This window comes from Apium graveolens, chromosome 8 (genome assembly GCF_009905375.1).
Source record: "Apium graveolens cultivar Ventura chromosome 8, ASM990537v1, whole genome shotgun sequence".
NCBI lineage: Eukaryota > Viridiplantae > Streptophyta > Magnoliopsida > Apiales > Apiaceae > Apium > Apium graveolens.
Genome location: NC_133654.1, coordinates 179528784 through 179546521, shown reverse-complemented (window position 1 = coordinate 179546521; position 17738 = coordinate 179528784). Strand labels below are relative to the sequence as shown.

General features: G+C 40.1%; 2 protein-coding genes across 2 annotated transcripts; both read right to left on the bottom strand.

Moving 5' to 3' along the window:
* Positions 1–11862: 11862 nt before the first annotated feature.
* Positions 11863–12306, bottom strand: LOC141680171 (uncharacterized). The gene has a single exon (XM_074486469.1). The coding sequence runs from the start codon at positions 12304–12306 to the stop codon at positions 11863–11865; it is 444 nt and encodes a 147-aa protein (XP_074342570.1).
* Positions 12307–12949: 643 nt separating this feature from the next.
* Positions 12950–13933, bottom strand: LOC141680170 (uncharacterized). Its single transcript, XM_074486468.1, has one exon. The coding sequence runs from the start codon at positions 13931–13933 to the stop codon at positions 12950–12952; it is 984 nt and encodes a 327-aa protein (XP_074342569.1).
* Positions 13934–17738: the final 3805 nt, after the last annotated feature.

The following is a 17738-nucleotide window of genomic DNA, read 5'->3' as shown; positions in this document are numbered from 1 at the left end:
TTGTGATATTTTTATGGTAATTTTTAGGTTGTTATATAATTTATTAATGATTTAAAGATTTAATAATTATTTTCTGAGTAATTATAATTTTTTTTATAAAATCGAGAATCGTCAACTTCAACCGTTTTTACAACCCGAAACTCTTCGGAAAACTCCTTCATAACCTAATCTGATTATTATGAATATTTTCCATATTTTGACTTTTTCAATCCGGAGTACGGTTTGACCCAAACGAGTCCCGGCGTAAAAAATTTCGATACGGTAATCATTTTGATAGATCAATAAAACTCGTATTCTCGAGAGACGAGATATTATTACATTATCTTCGAATAAAGTGTTTTATAAGAAGTCCGATTTTGATAATTATCCAATACGGGTATCCAATTGGATCGTTTTTGCAGTTACTTAGCGGCTAAGTAACCTATTTTCGGATCTAATACGATCTAACGGGTATTAATATTCCATAAATATAAATAGCCTTTTTCTTACTTCATTTTATGCGTATAATCATAAACAAACAGTTAAAATATATAATTTACAGAGAAAAACCCGAAAACTCGCCGCGTTCTTGAAAATCAAACCTAAAAACGAAGGCGTTACCAATTTTGGAATCAAGCGTGCAATATACCAAATCGAAGCTCTCGAAAAGTTCTTTCAGAATCAATCATCAATCTCAGTGCAGAAATCAAGGTTATTTTCCTATTTATTTATTTTAATTCGAATTAATTAATGATTAATATATGAAATTTTGATTTTGATGTTGTTGATATGATTTGATGATTGTATCTTATAGATAATTTTGTCCCGGTCATTTTGGTATATTATATGATGAATTTGGAGTTCAATAACATGTAGAACATTAGGTTTAATTCTCGAATTATTGAAATTAGGGTTTATATACTTTGAATGTTCTTAATTGAAATTTAGCTGTTTTTGATTCAAGGGTTATTAGCTTAAATTGATTACACCAGTATGTAGACCGTTGAAAATTGAATCGAATGATGTATATATGATTAACAAACGATAACGGGAAGGGCTTCGCCGGAAAATCGAAGCTAACTGCGGCGCAAAATTCTGATTGGATTTACGGCTGATTTACTGCTTGTTTGATCGAATTTTTGGCACGAATGAGTTCCTGGTAATATGGGCTTTAATTCCTGATAATTTGGCATATTTCTGGGTGGTTTTAATAGTTGCCGGAAAAGCTCCAATCTCCGTTAATGGCGACTGGCAGGCGGCGGGACGACGATCATCCCGTCGGAGAAGAAAGGAAGGGAAAATTACAGTTTAACCCCCGAATTTTTCCCCTTTTTAGAAAATCAACCCTGCAGTTTCCAAATTTTACAAAAATAAGATTTCTATTTTATATAATTTCAAAAAAATAGTATTTTCTTTTTATATTATTTTCAGAAAATTGTTTTTAATTATTTAAAATTCCAAAATTTATTCTTTATTATTCTGAAAATTATATTTAATTCGAAATAAATCTAAATTATTTAATTAATTAATTTTAGTTGATAATTACTTATTTAATTAGTTAATTAATTTAAATATTAATTAATTAATTAATTTAATTAATTTAATTAGTTATGAATTAATTTTAATTAATTATTTAAATAGATTCAATTATTTCTTTTGTTTTAAAAATTTTGAAAAATAGTTTCGAGCTTTAAAATATTATTTAAAATTATTTTCAAAGCTCGATAATTAGTATTAAATTATTTTAAAGTCAGATTCGGGTGTTCGAACCTTGGTATTTAATTATAAAATGATTCAATGACCCGTTTTAATTCCGATAAATGTTCAAAAATTCGTATTAAATCCTTAGAACACCATTTTAACCCCGAATCTTCTTTAAAAAATTATTTTGACTGAATATCTTACGTGTTATGTGCTATATGTTATCTGATTGATGTATAATATACTTGTATGTGCATTGTTTGATGGTTTTTATCGTAACTTTTAATCCGTAAGTCGGATTTGGGTGAAACGAAGGGTAGATAGAAGCTTGTAACGAATAGAACGAGATGATAATAAGTATTGATAAATACATGTGATGTTTAACAGATGAAGTGAGACGTAGAAAGGGAAAGCAAGGGGTCGGTTAGTGAAAATCAGTAGACAAGTACAAGTAAAGTTAAAGCGGATTGATAAGGCAAGTGTCCCTGAACTTTCTCGTAATGTATTGCAAGTATTTCTGATCTTTCTTGTTATACAACTAGTATTTTTGTTCTTCTTTGTTATGTTGCAAGCATTCCAAATAGTTCATGTTATATATTGCAAGTACTTTGAAGTACTTGACCCTAAACCCTGATTCTTATTATTGATCTTGAGTCGTAAGCCTTATTCTTTGTAAATCATTGATCGTGGAATTTTCAGATATGAATCACACATATATGATACTACTCCACAAATATAAATATACCACATACTGATCCTTGATATGGAATTGCTTAATATACGAACCTTCATACCTTGTAGAACAAAAGACCAATCCTTGTAACCACTAAACCTTTGGTGTTCTACTTTTTGATTCTTTCCCTTGCTGAAAGCCAATCTTCATGTGTACTTTATTAGACCTTCATGGTATTATGAATCACCCTATGCTTCGAGATAAATGTTGTTTATGATTCAGCTTATTGATTTATAATTGATTATCATATTGATATTTTGGAATTGGATTGTTTTTAAATATGGACCAGATTCGTGGTCAGACCAGATTCGTGGTCATAATAGGCCAATGTGTGCCTTTGATCCAGTGTAAATAGCAGAGCTGGGAGCCTTGCTCAGGGTTAATGCTTGACTGATCAGCAGCCTAACCTTGGTTTTTAAAATAAAAGTGAATATCCAATTCTAATCATTATTTATCAGAAAACTTGATTCCTTATATCATTTCAATTGATCATTGTTTAATATCAGTGTTGTCATTATGACTTGCTGAGCTAGTTAGCTCACTCTTACGAATCTATTGATATTCTTTTGCAGTTAAAAAGGAAATTGGTGGTAGCGAGGATCCCTAGACAAGTATGCGAGCTAGGTTTCCAGGTTGAAATGGAATAAGCTAGCAGAAGATGTTTGGCTTAGTTTGTGTTGAAAGTTTGTAAGACTATTTTATTTTTAGTTGTAAGATAAATAAATTTGGATTTGGTATATTGTAATATAAATAAGGTTGTAGCTTGTGGGCATACTTTAAACTGTTGCGATCCGTGGTTATGGTAAGTAGGGTCATTGTGTGACACCCTCCAAACCCGGGTCGGAAGTTTGGGGTTTACAACACACACACTCAATATATATACCTGCTTATGAAGATAATATATGTAAAGACCCTACTTACCATAACTATGGATCACAATAAGTTAAAGTATGAAAACAAGCCAGAACCTTAACTATTATTATATCGTACCAAATCCCAATTAGTTCTGCTTACAACTGATAATGATATCATTCTTACAATCTTACATAACTCATCTACATTATAAAACTCCTGCTAACTCGATCCATCTTATCCTGGAATCCTAGCTCGTATACTGGACTGGGAATCCTTGTTACCAACAATTTCCTTTCTAACTGTAAAATAACATAACAGATTTGCAAGAGTGAGCTAACTAGCTCAGCAAGTCATAATAGCAATAACTGAGGTTCAATAATGATCAGTTGAAATGATTCATAAGAATCAAGTTTCTAGATAAGCAATAAATAGAATTGGACATTCTTTTCATTTTTTTAAAAAACCAAGGTTAGGTTGTTGATCAGTCACGCACTAATCCCGAGCAAGGCTCCCAGCTTTGCTCTATATACTGATCCAAGGCACGCATTGGCCTAATATGACCATGAATCTGGTCTGACCATGAATTTGGTCCACATTTATAAAATCATGCAATTATAAAACAATTTAATAGGATAACCATTGCAATTCAATAAAACAGAATCATAATTAACATTGATAAAACATTTATCTTAGAGCATAAAACATTTCACAGGTATCACCAAGGTGTATCAAGGTGTAAGTATGAAGAGCGGCTTCAAGCCTGATGAATAATCAAGTATCTGAAGAACAATGGTTCAATGATAATACATGGTATTGATCTTGGATGTGATAGGGTATTCCAGGATGTATAAGTTTCTGTATGCTCAAGAAATTCTGTTGAAATACTTGGTTTATGGTGTGTATGTATTTGTGGATTAGTATTGTATTGGTATGATTTAATATTTGGGAAATCAACCGTTGGTGGTTTACAAGAAATAAAGCTTACAACTCAAGTTTAATAATATGATCAGGGTTCAAGGTTGACTAGTTTAAAGCGCCGGCAATGTAAAACAAGATTTATTTTGAATACTAGCAACATATTATGAGAAAGTTCAGAAATATTTGCAATATATCTCGAGGAAAGGTTCAGAAGGACTTGCCTTATCACCGATGATTTCCAACTTTACTTGTACTCATCTAACATTTTTACTTTTCAATCACTTTCCTTCTTTTTCTATGCCTTGCTTCTATTCGTCACTCACTTGCCTTCTCTTTCTACGCCTCAAATCTATTTACGGATCACTGACTTTCTTTTCTATGCCTTACTTACTCTGCTAGGCATCACAAGTATCTATCAATAATCAATCTCATATCATTCTAATTGTCACATAAACGTCATAAGCTTTTATCTACCCTTCGTTTTACCCAAATTCGATTTACGGATTGAAAGTTACAGCAAAAACCATCAAAAAATAACAACATAGGCATATAACACATCAATTAGATAGCACGTAGCACATAGCATCCAAGATATTCGATCAAAATAAATTTTCAAAGAAGATTCGCGGTCAAAATAATTTTCCAGGTATTCAACACATATTTTTTTTGAACATTTTTCGGAATTAAAATTAGACTCCGAATCATTTTATAATTAAATAATAGGGTTCAAACACCCGAATTTGACTTTGAAATAATTTTATAATAATTATCGAGCCTTGAAAATAATTTTAAATAATATTTTAAAGCTCGAAACTATTTTTTGGAATATTTAAATCAAAAATAAATAATTAAATCTAATTATTAAATCAATTAAAATTAATTAATAACTAATTAAATTAATTAACCAATTAATATTTAAATTAATTGACTATTTAAATAATTAATAATCAACTAAAATTAATTAATTAAATAATTAAGATTTATTTTTAAATTAAAAATAATTTTCAGAAATTAAATAATGAATTTCTGGGATTTTTAAATAATTAAAACAATTTTCTGAAAATAGAAATAAGCAGAATATCGTGTTTATAATTTTTATAAGCAGGAATCCAATATTTTTAAAGTTTTGAAACTGCAGGGACTGAAAAGTAAATTCTGTAAAAGCAGGGGTCTAAATGGTAATTTGTTACCGTCCCCGTCGAGTTCGCCGGTGGCAGCCATTGTCGGCGACTCGAAGCTCGCCGGAAAACTGCTATAGAGCCCACAAACATGCAGGAAAGTGCAGATTTGTAGTAGGAAGCAAGATAAACATTATTCCATAAGCCAAATCATCAAACCATGCCTGAAATGATTAGAAAATTATGAAGAACACTCGCCGACGGCGAGTGCTTTCTAGAATCCGGCGAAGCTCGATTATAGCTATCCAGGAATCGTTCATCGCACACATATATATGAATCGATCCCAAATTTAACCAGGAACACAACCCAATCATTCAAATCGTCTAATAACCCCTAATGAAGAAATGCCTAATTCTCAATTGAAATTATTCAAGAACATAAACCCTAATTTATGAATCCGAGAATCAAACACACTTTTCTACCTGTTATTGAACTCGGTTTTTGACATATAATATACCAAAATGACTAGGAAGAAAAGATCTACATGATTATGCCATCAAATCATATCAAAAACATCAAGAACAAATATTCATAATTTAATCTTTAATATATTTGAAATAAAATAGTAAAATAAGAAAAATACATTGATTCTTGCGCAAAAATAGATGGTGGATTCAGAAAGAGGTTTTCGAGAGCTTCATTTTGATATATTGCACGCCTAAATCGGAGTTCGATAACACCTTCGTTTGTGCGATCGATTTTCAAGAACACGGTATTTTATTAGGGTTTTCTCTGGTTTTCAGTGGTTTGTACTGTCTGAATATGATTATACAAGTGAAATGAAATAAGAAAAGGGCTATTTATATTTACGGAATATTAGTACGTTCTGGATCGTGTTGGATCGATAAATACGTTGCTTTGCCGCTAAGTAACTATAAATACGATCGTTTTGGATAAATATTATCCTGTTTTGGATAAACACTATCCTGTTTTGGATAAGCATTATCATGTTTTGGATAAGCATTATCCTGTTTTGGATAAGCATTATCCTGTTTTGGATAATTATCAAAACCGGGCTTTTATAAAACGATTTGTACGAAGATAATGTTATCGAAAAGGGTTAGCGTATCAAAAATATTGAGCCGGGCCGCGCACGGGTCAAACCATAATCCGGATCGAAAAAGTGAAAACACGGAAAATGTCCAGAATCACCAGATTAGGTTAGGAAGGAGTTTTCGGAAGAGTTTCAGGTTGTAAAAACGTAAAAATGGTTGAGGTTGGACGATTCCCAGCTTTAGAAAATGATTTTGTAATTATTCAGAAAATAATTAATAAATTCATAAATCAATATAAAATCATATAACACTCTAAAAATTACAAGAAAAATACTTTAATTATCTATATTTGATTCTGTACATAATAAAATTAACATACTTATACTTTACCACATATAAACATCCATATAACAACACCAAGCATCAGATAATTCACCCAAAATCACATAATAATCACATAATAATCATTTATCAATAAAAATAATTACACGCTATGTCCCAGATATTACACATTGCATATATTATTTTCATAAACAGGTTTATTTATGGTGTGTGTATTGTGGACCCCAAACTTCTGACCCGGGTTTGGAGGGCGCCACAGTATTAATTCTTCTTGGATAAAGAACTAATGCCACCAATTCCAAAGAGAAATTACAATATATTCAATGTAGCTAGAGCAAGAATTAAGGATTTAAAATAGGCAATTATACTGGACTTATTGGTGTGAAGGGCTTAGGGATGATGAAAATGCATTTTTTGGTATTTACAGGATCCTACACAATACAGGTTGGTCTGAAAGAACAGGAAATATGGATATCAAATTATTGGGAGAACTAACAGGACCCGACTCCAAGAGATAGATGAAGAATCGAAAATCATTAGGTTCATTTGAAATAATAAACATTTATTGCATCCTAACATCAATATTCCCTATATAAAAGAGAGTTGGACAATATCAGAATGACGTTGAATCAAATTCATTAGGGAACTTTAAAAGTTGGAAGAGAGTTAAAGGAGATAAAGAACAACTAAAACCAGAGGAGATTACAAAGTGTTGATACTAGGGATAAACATAGTGTTACGCCCAGATTCCTTCGGATGGATGAACAGGCTTCGTCCTTTGTGAAGGTAGCTTCTGCTTAGACCTGAAAGTGAAGAGAATGCGAGGGTTTGTACCCCCGATTCACCTCCGGTGTGAGAATAAGAATCTGGTTGTAAAGTGGGTAGAAAATATAAGAAAAGTAGAGTGTTTAAGAGAGAATGTGTGTATGTTTTGTCTTACTTCCCAAGGGGTTTTATTCCCATTCCAGGTAATGAATGCTCATCCGTTACTCATCATTAAGGAGGGAGTGAAAAGGGGGTGTTATGTCTCTTCTTCTGTCCAATGTTTGGGAAGAAAGATGGGCCTTGGCCCGAGGCTCTTCGGGGGCCTTCGGCTTATGGGCCCGGTGGACCTTCGGCCTAATAGCTCGATCTTCTGTTGGGCCTTTGTTAAGTGGGCCTTATTGGGCCCATAGCCAACATGTCCTTGTCCTTCGGTCGGGCCTTCGGGCGGGCCGATGGACACTAGTTCTGGCCCATATTGGGGCGAAGAAACCCTAAGGTGACTGCTTCAGATTCGCCTTGATCTTCGTTCGTACACGTGGCAAGCTCGTGGGAACTTGTGGTGCATTAAAGTGACAGCTGTTGGCACATCGTTTCATGGCTCAATCTCAGCTATTGAATCTCAACCGTTTCAATCTGGGACATCTATTTTAAAAACCCCCAAACATCGCCTTTATGAATTTATTTTTGGCACCTATATAAGATCCATTTGTGCATTTCTTTTTCTTTTTAACACTTCCAGTTTCTCAACAAACGTCGTCGAGTTCTCTAATCACGGGAAACAACAACTCAACTTTTCCAAATTACCCCATCTCAATCCAAGAGCATCTTCAAATCAGTAAGTCCCTTTTCTTTTTTCAGTGTTCCTTGCATTTTCATGCAAGTTTCTGAGTTTTACGGTTTTTGCATGCAAGTCAAATGATCTTTTTCCTGGGCTTTTAAGTGTGTTTTGTTGTTGTGTTTTGGGGTCTTTTGGTTTATGGGGCATTCCTGGGTAGGTAATAGGAGTTTTCTGGGTTTTGCTGGTTTTAGGGGCGCCCCATGGGTTTAAAGATGGCATGCGAGGCGTTTTTTAGCCAAGAACTCTCTTCGGGGGGTTCTTGGCTTAAGAACGTCCTTCGGGAGCCGACCCAGGGTGCAAATATGCGGTTTGGAGTTTAAAGATGGCAGGCGAGGGGTTTCTGGGGGGCAAGAACTTCCTTCGGGAAATATGCCTTTTCGGAACATCCTTCGGGAGCCGACTCCAAATTCTTATTATGTTCCCTCGGTTCTAGGACATGTACTCGGCCATTTATCTTTTTCATTTTTCTTTTGTCTTGTCCTGAGTACATGGACTAATTTCTCTCTGTTTCCGGATATAGGGACATGGACCGAGCGAATCGCCCTCCAGAGACTTGGGACCCAAGGTCAGGTAGCTTGGAGGGAACATCTTCCATTCGCCCGGAGAGAACGGGTCAGGATCTCTTTGGTTCTGCGGCGAATTATCCGGTGGCGAACAACCGGTCGGAGCTGTCGAAGAAGAGAATAATTTAGATGTATTCTGATTTCTTCGTCCCCCAGAACTTCTTCTGCCTCTACGCCCCCAAGGAGAATGAACGGATTTACGATACTCCTGGAGTGCCGGAGGGGTACGACGACTGCGCTGTTGGGATTTCGGAGGTGGCGTTCAAGTGCGGCTTCCGAGTGCCGACGCTGAAGATAGTGAAATAGCTCGGTAAGCAAATTGGGATCGCTCTGGGGAAGATGGACCCCAACGGGTTCATCCATATTAACTGCTTCCAGAATAGGTGCCTTCACACAGGAGTCACTCCTACTCCGAGGCTATTCTGGTGACATTATGACTTCCGAAGGAACCCGAAGAGCCCGGGTTTTTACACTATCGCTCATCGGGCTAGCCGAGCGGATTGGACGGCCACTAACTTCAGCAATAAGAATACCCATACTTACTGGTATTTCATGAGTGGGCGGAGGCTGGCCCCGATGTCCATCTGGCAGGATATGAACCCTTCGCTGCTCCTCGCGCCGAGTTTAACAGAGAGGGAGAAGGAGGACTAAGCGGCCCTGGTAGATTTTCGCGTGAGCAAGCTGGGTCCTGAAAAATTCCGGGACAGAGACTGAATGTTAAGTTTGTGGGGTGGGGGTAACAAACTTCTCCTTCGTCTATCGTAATTTTGCTTTTATTATTTGTGTAGTAGCTTTCTTTCGTTCATTCGTATTTTCCTTCATTCTGTCTTATTTATGGGTCTGATGTATTTTACCTTATTTTTCAGTGTCTTCCAGAGAGGCCCTGATTAAAAGGAAGAAGGTCAAGCCGGCCGAGAAGAGGGCCGCGGAGGAGGCGGCGAAGAAGAAGGCTGCTGAAGGAAGAGCCACGCTGAATCCCTCCGAGGAGACGGAGGAGAGGCCCGAGGCTGAAAGGGTCTCGCCGCTTCGCCAAACCCCGGTTGCTTTCGAAGGGGATGAGGAGGATGAGTTGGAGGTTGTGAGGGTGGGGAACCCCTCTAAGAGGACCCGTAGCCGGGAGGTGGTCGTTCAGTCCTATCTCCCCGGATGGGGTGTGCTGACGTTCGACCACACTGTCTACCTGGCGACGCAGTCTACAAAGGAGGTGGCTTCAGATTTGTGGCACGGCCTCCAGCTCCCTGCCGATCTTCCGGCCTTTGCTTCGGCTTCTCCGACCGAGGCCTGTACTGAGCTTCTGTCCTTCTTGTCCCTGGTACGTATTTAGTTCGCCTTTTTCCCTTCGGTGTGTTATTCTTCTCTCGTTTGACATTTTACCTTGTGTATTTTTTGCAGGCTGCTCCTTGAGCGGCGGCCGTGGAGGACAAAGTGCGTGATATGGAGACTCGGATGGTCGAGGTGAAGAAGCTGGAAAGGAGGACCACGGTGGCCGAGGAGGAACTCAAAAGGGTGAAAACCCAGAACGAGGTCTTAGATGGCCAGGCCACCGCGCTGAAGGGAGACATGGCCAAGCTGGAGGAGGCCCTCGAGAAGGCGAACCGGAGCATCTCCCACTGGAACGTCCAACTGAAGAAGTCCTGCAAGGAGCTTCGAAAGAAGCAGAAACAGCTGGACCTGACGGAAGAGCGCTGCTTCCAGTTCGGCGCTGATTATGTATTGGAGAAGGCTCACGACCTTAACTGGGATTATAAGCAGCTGCTGGACGACAGCCTGGAGGATCCTATCGGCCGACTAGCAGTTGAAGCCCCTCTTGTCTCCTCCGGTGAAGACGAAGAGCTCTCAGACGAAGATCCTCAGGACTAAGCTTCCAGCTAGCACTGAGGTGCTTGACATGACTGAAGATGATCTTGTTGCGAAGTTTGTCGTTGGTGTTTCTATGGTCATACCCAACTCTTACAGCGACTTCCTTTGTTCATCTTCTTTACTTGTAATTTCATTTTTTGTAATTGATACTCCTGCCTTCGAGCTTTTGTAATTTAACAGCCTTCGGGCTTTTATATTTTAATGCATCTTTCATCTTTTGTTAGCATTGTTTCTGTCTTTTAATTTAGCCGCGTATTCGGCTGTCATTTGCCTTAGACATTTTAATAAAATGAATTGTATCTCCGGCTTTATCGTTTGCCTTAACAATTGTAATAAAATGAATCGCATCTTCGACTTTATTCATTCGCCTTAGCGATTTCAATAAAACGAATTGTATCTTCGGCTTTTTGGTTTGCCTTAACAATTGTAATAAAATGAATCGCATCTTCGGCTTTTTGGTTTGCCTTAACAATTGTAATAAAATGAATCGCATCTTCGGCTTTATTCATTCGCCTTAGCAATTTTAATAAAACGAATTATATCTTCGGCTTTTTGGTGTGCCTTGACAATTGTAATAAAATGAATCGCATCTTTGGCTTTATCATTCGCCTAGCGATTTTAATACCTTACTACCTCTTACGGCCTCGAGTGTTAAAGGCCGAAGATGGATTCGGGCTGTTAAGACTTTTATAGCTTTTGGTGGGCGAATGAAGGGCTGGTCTTCTTTGGGATTGCCCCTAGACCAGAGCTTCGTCACCCTTCTTTATTATTTTCAAACAATAAGGGAAGGACGAAGGAGAAGGTCTTAGCTCAGGAACGCCCCTAAAGACTCTTCCTTCATCCTGACCGTGGATCTATTACAAATTAAATAATAGTGGTAGAGCGAAGAATGTTTGATTTTAGTGGGATTGCCTCTAGATTCTTATTCATTCATTCATCATTCGTAAATAGAACAAATGTGTTGGCCGAGGGGTTTATCTTCTTTTGGATCGCCCCTAGATAATACTTCGTCGGCCCAGCATTTGGTATTTAATAAAGATAAATTTGACAAAGTGCAGTTTCATTTATGATTAAACTTCTTACACTTTTCATATATAGAACTCAAAGTACAAATTGACTTTAAAAGGAAATTTCTTACTGATAAAACTTTCGAAGGCGACTGGCGTGCCAGGTGTTTTTAATTGCTTCTCCTGTTAATGTTTCAAGCTTGTATGTTCCTGGGCGAATGACCTCAGTCGCCTTATAAGGCCCTTCCCAGTTAGGCTGAAGCTTTCCTTGTTTGGTGGGCATAGAAGCAGCCAGCTCCCTTAGGACTTGGTCCCCTACTCCGAACGACCTCTTCTTAATGTTGGAGTCATAATATTGGGCTGCCTGTAGCAAGTATTTCATGTTCCTTTGGTAGGCAGCTTCTCTTTCTTCCTCCAATAAGTCCACGTTCGCCCTTAGTCCAAAGTTGTTAGTTTCCATATTGTAGACCTCAGTTCGGTATGATCCCAATCCCACTTCGACTGGAACTAGGGCTTCGGTCCCATAGGCCATTCTGAAAGGATTTTCCCCAGTTGAAGTCCTAGGGGTCATTTGGTAGGCTCACAAGATCCAAGGGAGTTCTTCTGACCATCTTCCTTTAGCCTCGCCCAGCCTCTTCTTGATACCTCGAAAGATCACTTTGTTTGCCGCTTCGATTGCCCCATTCCCTTGCGGATGGGCGACTGAGCTAAATCTTTGTTCGATTCTGAAGTGTTGCAGGAACTTGCGAAACTTGTTTCCAATAAACTGAGTCCCATTGTCAGAGATGCAAATTTTCAGAATCCCGAATCGGAGGATAATCTGCTCTGGGAAGAACTTCTTTGCTGCTTCTTTGGTTATTGCCGATAATGGTCAGGCTTCGACCCACTTGGTCATGTAGTCGATGGCAATTATGCAGTATCTTGCTTGCTTCGTGCTAGTTAGGAGAATACCGACTATGTCCACGGCCCACACGGAGAACGAAATGGGACTTAGAACGAAAGTCATTTCTTCTGGGGGTTACCTCGGAACAGTGGCGAACAACTGGCATTGTACGCACTTCTTGGCATACTCGCTGGCATCAGCCTTCAAGGTTGGCCAGAAGAATCCCTGGCGAAGGTTTTTGAAGGCGAGGGACCGACCAGCTAGATGCTCACCGCAAATTCCTTCGTGCACTGCCTCAAGAGCATAATGTTGTTCTTCGGTGTTTAGGCATCTAGGGAGGGGCTGACCGGCGATACAATTTTCCATTAATGACAGTGTAGCTCGATGCTCTGTACTTTATCTTTAGCGCCTCTCTTCGGTCCGGAGGTAGAATACCTTTCTCTAGAAAGTTCTTTAGGGGAGTCATCCAATCATTCTCCTGGTGAATTTTCAGACATTTTTTCTTCTCGATCGAAGGCGTCTTGGCTTCGGTGAGGTAGATAGAACCAGTTAGGCTCTGTGTCCCAGCCGAAGCTAGCCTGGAAAGGACGTTTGCCCGTCCATTGTTCTCCTTGCCAATTTGACTTAGCTCAAAAGTTTCAAATGACAGAGAAGCATCTTTTACCTTGGTGGCGTAAGCCTTCGTCCGGGGGTCTCTTTGCTCATATTCTCCAGAGTAGTGCTTTACAACCAGCATAGAGTCGCTGAAGGCCCTTAGGTGTTTCGCCTCAAGGCTTCGGGCCAACTCCATCCCTGAGAGGAGTGCTTCGTACTCTGCTTCATTGTTCGTCAGAGGAAAGTCGAATCTTATAGCCTGGCATATCTCGAATCCTTTGGGGCTGGAAAGTATTAAGCCGACCCCACACTTTTTCCTAGCTACCGACCCATCTACAAAGAGTTTCCATTTTTCAGGGGTCTGAATGAGTTGTTCGTCGGGCGTGAGATCCTGCGACCCCGAGAATGTGCACTCGACCATAAAGTCAGCTAGAGCTTGGGCCTTGATCGCCGTTCTGGGGACATACTCAAGGTAAAACTCCCCAAGTTCGACGGTCCAAGCCACTATTCTTCCCGAGGCTTCCGGCCTTGTTAAAATCTTCTTCAAAGGTTGATTGGTGACAACTTGAATCGTTCGGCTTTGGAAGTAATGTCGCAATTTTTGGGAGGCCATAACCAACCCATATGCCAAATTTTCGGCATTGGGGTACCTCATATCTGCATCCTTGAGGACATGGGACACGTAGAACACAGGGTGTTGATTTCCTTCATAGTTTTTCATAAGCACCGCCCCTAGGATTCTGTCGGACACGACTAGGTAAAGCTAGAGAGTTTTCTTCAGATTAGGCCTCATTAAGAGTGGTGCCTTATAAGGTATTCTTTCACTTCTTCGAATGCCCTTTGGCACTCGGGTCCCCACTCAAAATTCTTTGACCCTTTAAGCAAGGCAAAGAAAGGGAGTGCCTTTTCGGCTGATCTGGAGATAAACCGCCAAAGGGCGGCTAGTCGGCCGGTCAGCTTCTGGATGTCTCTGATGCATTTAGGGGCTTCCATATTAATGACTGCTTTGATCTTTTCAGGGTTCGCTTCTATCCCCCGAGCGCTGACCATGTAGCCCAAGAACTTGCCACTGGAGACTCCGAAGGTACATTTGTTCGGATTGATCCTCATGTTGTTTCTCCGGAGCGTCTCGAAGCACTCTTTCAAGTCTTCGGCATGATCTTGGAACAGTAATTTTACAATCATGTCATCCACATATACTTCCATGTTCCGACCGATTTGCTCTTTAAAGACCTTGTTTACCATTCGCTGAAATGTGGCTCCAGCGTTCTTTAGTCAGAAGGGCATTTTAATATAAGCATAAGTCCCCTTCGAAGTTATGAATGCTGTCTTGGGCACATCCTTGTCATTCATAGTAATATGATTATAGCCAGAAAAAGCATCCAAAAAACTAAGTACGTGGTATCCTACCATTGCGTCTATCAGCTGGTCGATGCTAGGCAAGGGGTAGTGGTCCTTCAGACATGCTTTATTGAGGTCCGTATAATCCACGCACATCCTCCACTTCCCATTTAATTTCTTAACAACCACTACAGGCTAGCCAGTCGGGGTATTCAATTTCCTCAATGAACTTGGCTTCTAACAGTTTTTCAACTTCGGCTTCTATGACCTTCTGTCGTTCGACTGTGAATGTCCTCTTCTTCTGCTTCACCGGTTTGGCCTCAGGCTACACATTCAAGCAGTGCTTAGCCTTCTTGGGATCTAAACCGGGCATGTCTTGCGGCCCCCAGGCGAACACATCATGGTATTGCCGAATGACAGCTATTACCTTTTCCTTCAGATCTTCCCTCATGTTTTTCCCTATCTGAACCATCTTTCCCGAATGGCCTGCATACAGCTCTACCTCTTTGGTTTCCGCTGCGGGTTCAGCGATCGGGCTTGAGAGATCCGCTCCAAACTTTTCCAACTCAATGTTCAGTGTTTCACGACTTCTACTGGGCTCGGCTTCGGCTCTCTTTCTTTTCCCGGTTTCCTCCGGCCCTTCGTATTCTTGATCCTTTTCCAGGTCCTCCAGCATTATGATTCGGGCGGTTTTTTGATCGCCTCTCATTTCTCCTACCCCTTTCTCGGTTGGAAATTTGAGTTTAAGATGGGGTATAGATTTTACCGCTTCAAAAGTCGACAAGAAGGGTCTTCCGAATATGGAATTGTATGGGCTCTCAATCCGTACCATATAGAATTTCACCGACTTTACAACAATATATGGCAACTTGCCCAGGAGGACAGGAAGCATGAGTGTTCCCTCAAACTGTATGGGGTGTCCTCCAATGGCGTAAAGAGGAGCCTCATTGCAGGGCTCTAACTGTTCTCCATCCAAATTCATCTTGCAGTAGGTTTTGTGGAACAGTATGTTGGCCGAACTTCCGGTATCCACCATCACCTTCCATATTTTATTCTGCCCAATAATATGATTAATAATGAGTGGGTTTTCGTGTGGGCGAATGACGTCCTCGTAGTCCTCAGTGTTGAAGGTCATGGGCATGTGGGGCTTCGCCTGACCGAACTGATAGAGATTGTATACCTGTCGGGCGTACTTTTTCTTGGCTGTCTTGCTATCCTTATCTAGGATGATATCCCCGAATATAGTTTTTACTTTTCCCCTAATCATATCCCTTCGTTCCGGCTCTTCGGCTTCTATCTCTTCCTCCTGTTTTCCTTTGGCCCCAGTTTGTCTCTCAGATCTCAGACGAACTGATTAAATTCATCGTCTTTGATCATACGCTCAATTAGCTTTTTGAGGTGATAGCACTCGTCAGTATTATGCCCCTTGTCCCTGTGATAGTCACAGTATTTGTCGGGGTTCTTCTTGTGGTTAGGGACCTTCATTTTGGCCGGCCGAACGAACCCAGGTTTGCCCTTGATTTTACGGAGAATCTTGGAGATGGGCGCATTCAAAAGGGTGAATACGGCCGAATCTCTATCTCGTCGTCGTCGTTCGGCCCCTCGATCCATCTCTTTTCTTCCTTCTTTCCTACCCTCCCTTCTGTCAGAGCCTGATCTTGAGCCTTCGTATCTGTCAACTCGCTTCGATCGGTCATCCCTTCGGGAGTCCTTATACCCCCAATACTTTCTATTTTTCGGCGAATGTTCTCACCCCTCACATATATATCATTTAGGGATTTCAGGGGAAAATTGTAAAGAGATGAGCGAAACTTTTTACCTTTATAGGGGTCCAGCCCCGCCGTCAAGAAACCCATTGCCTTGACCTTGTCCAGATTGGTAACCATTCCAGCTTCCTCCTTAAACCGAGTGAGATAATCCCCCAACTCCTCGTTCGCCCTCTGTCTGCAATGGACCAGGGTTTCTGTGTCCTTCGCTTTTCGGCACAGGTGCGAGTAGTACTTCAGAAACTTCTTCTTCAGTTGCTCGTAAGATCCAATGGACCTAGGCTTAAGGGATTTGTACCACATCGAAGCTGACCCCTTCAGATAGGTCTTGAACATTTTGCACATCATGATATCATTATGACCCCTCCCAATCATTAGCAACTCGTACTTTTCGCAGTGGTCCTCAAGGTCTCCCTTCCCGCTGAACTCACTCATCTTAGGGAATTGCCTTTCTTCGCCCGGAGGGGGTTGATACTGTTCAATTTCTTGGGTCATGACCGGTTCTCTGTCGGCCCTCCTATCGCCGAACAAGGCCTTTTCTAGGCGATTGAGCCTAAGGCGAGATTCGTCGAGCTCTTCGTCCGAGTCAGATGAGAGGGGCTGCTTCGTCCTCTTCCTTCGGGGATGCAAATCAGAGTCAGATTCATCTTCTTCAACATGCGCCCTTCGATCTCTCCTATCCTTATTCGTTCTTCCCTGGTCGTTGGCCTGTAATGCTTCGCGTAGGGTCTTTTCTTGCAGTTTAATTTCTTCTCTTTGAAGCTGCAGGGCCTTCAGTCGTAGCGCATCAGCCTCTCTTCGCTTAGCACGGGCTTCTGCATCCCTTTCTGCTTGGTCACTTTTGGCCTTGCCCTTCTCCGCGGCCTTTTCCGCCCGGATCTTTAGGAGCAACGCTTCTTCTTCAGGAGTTAATGTGATGACTCCATCTCCGTCCACTAGGGTGGATGGTTGCCCCTTATCGGTAAAACCAGATGACGATGAATATGCGTGGATATTAATCATAATTTCAAATTATATAAACATATAAATCTTCAAACCCTTGTTACTGATATGTTTATAATTAATTGTTATCTTCTGAAAAGCGTATCATGTATATCATACGAATTGCTACAAACAAGATTTGTGAAATAAACGCGTCTTCTTGTGCTTGATAACATCATGCGATAAGTGCGTAACTGGGCCTACAGAATAATCAGAGTTGATATAATGGCATAATCTATTTAGATCAATTTACAAACAGTCTTCTTTTTTGATTCGAAAGTGCGGATGATGAGTAGCTAGCAACCAGAGGGACGAGGAATTAATCGAGTCGATTGTCTTGATATAGCTAATAAGTCGTGTTGATGCACGGATGTAAAAGAGAAAGGATCAGCTTGATGGGTTCACTGCCATCATATGATCATCGATCAACATATATAG

Bases quoted from the DNA above. Each gene is read 5' to 3' on its own strand.
- LOC141680171 (XM_074486469.1), bottom strand. From the start codon at position 12,306: ATGACCCCTAGGACTTCAACTGGGGAAAATCCTTTCAGAATGGCCTAT.
- LOC141680170 (XM_074486468.1), bottom strand. From the start codon at position 13,933: ATGAAAAACTATGAAGGAAATCAACACCCTGTGTTCTACGTGTCCCAT.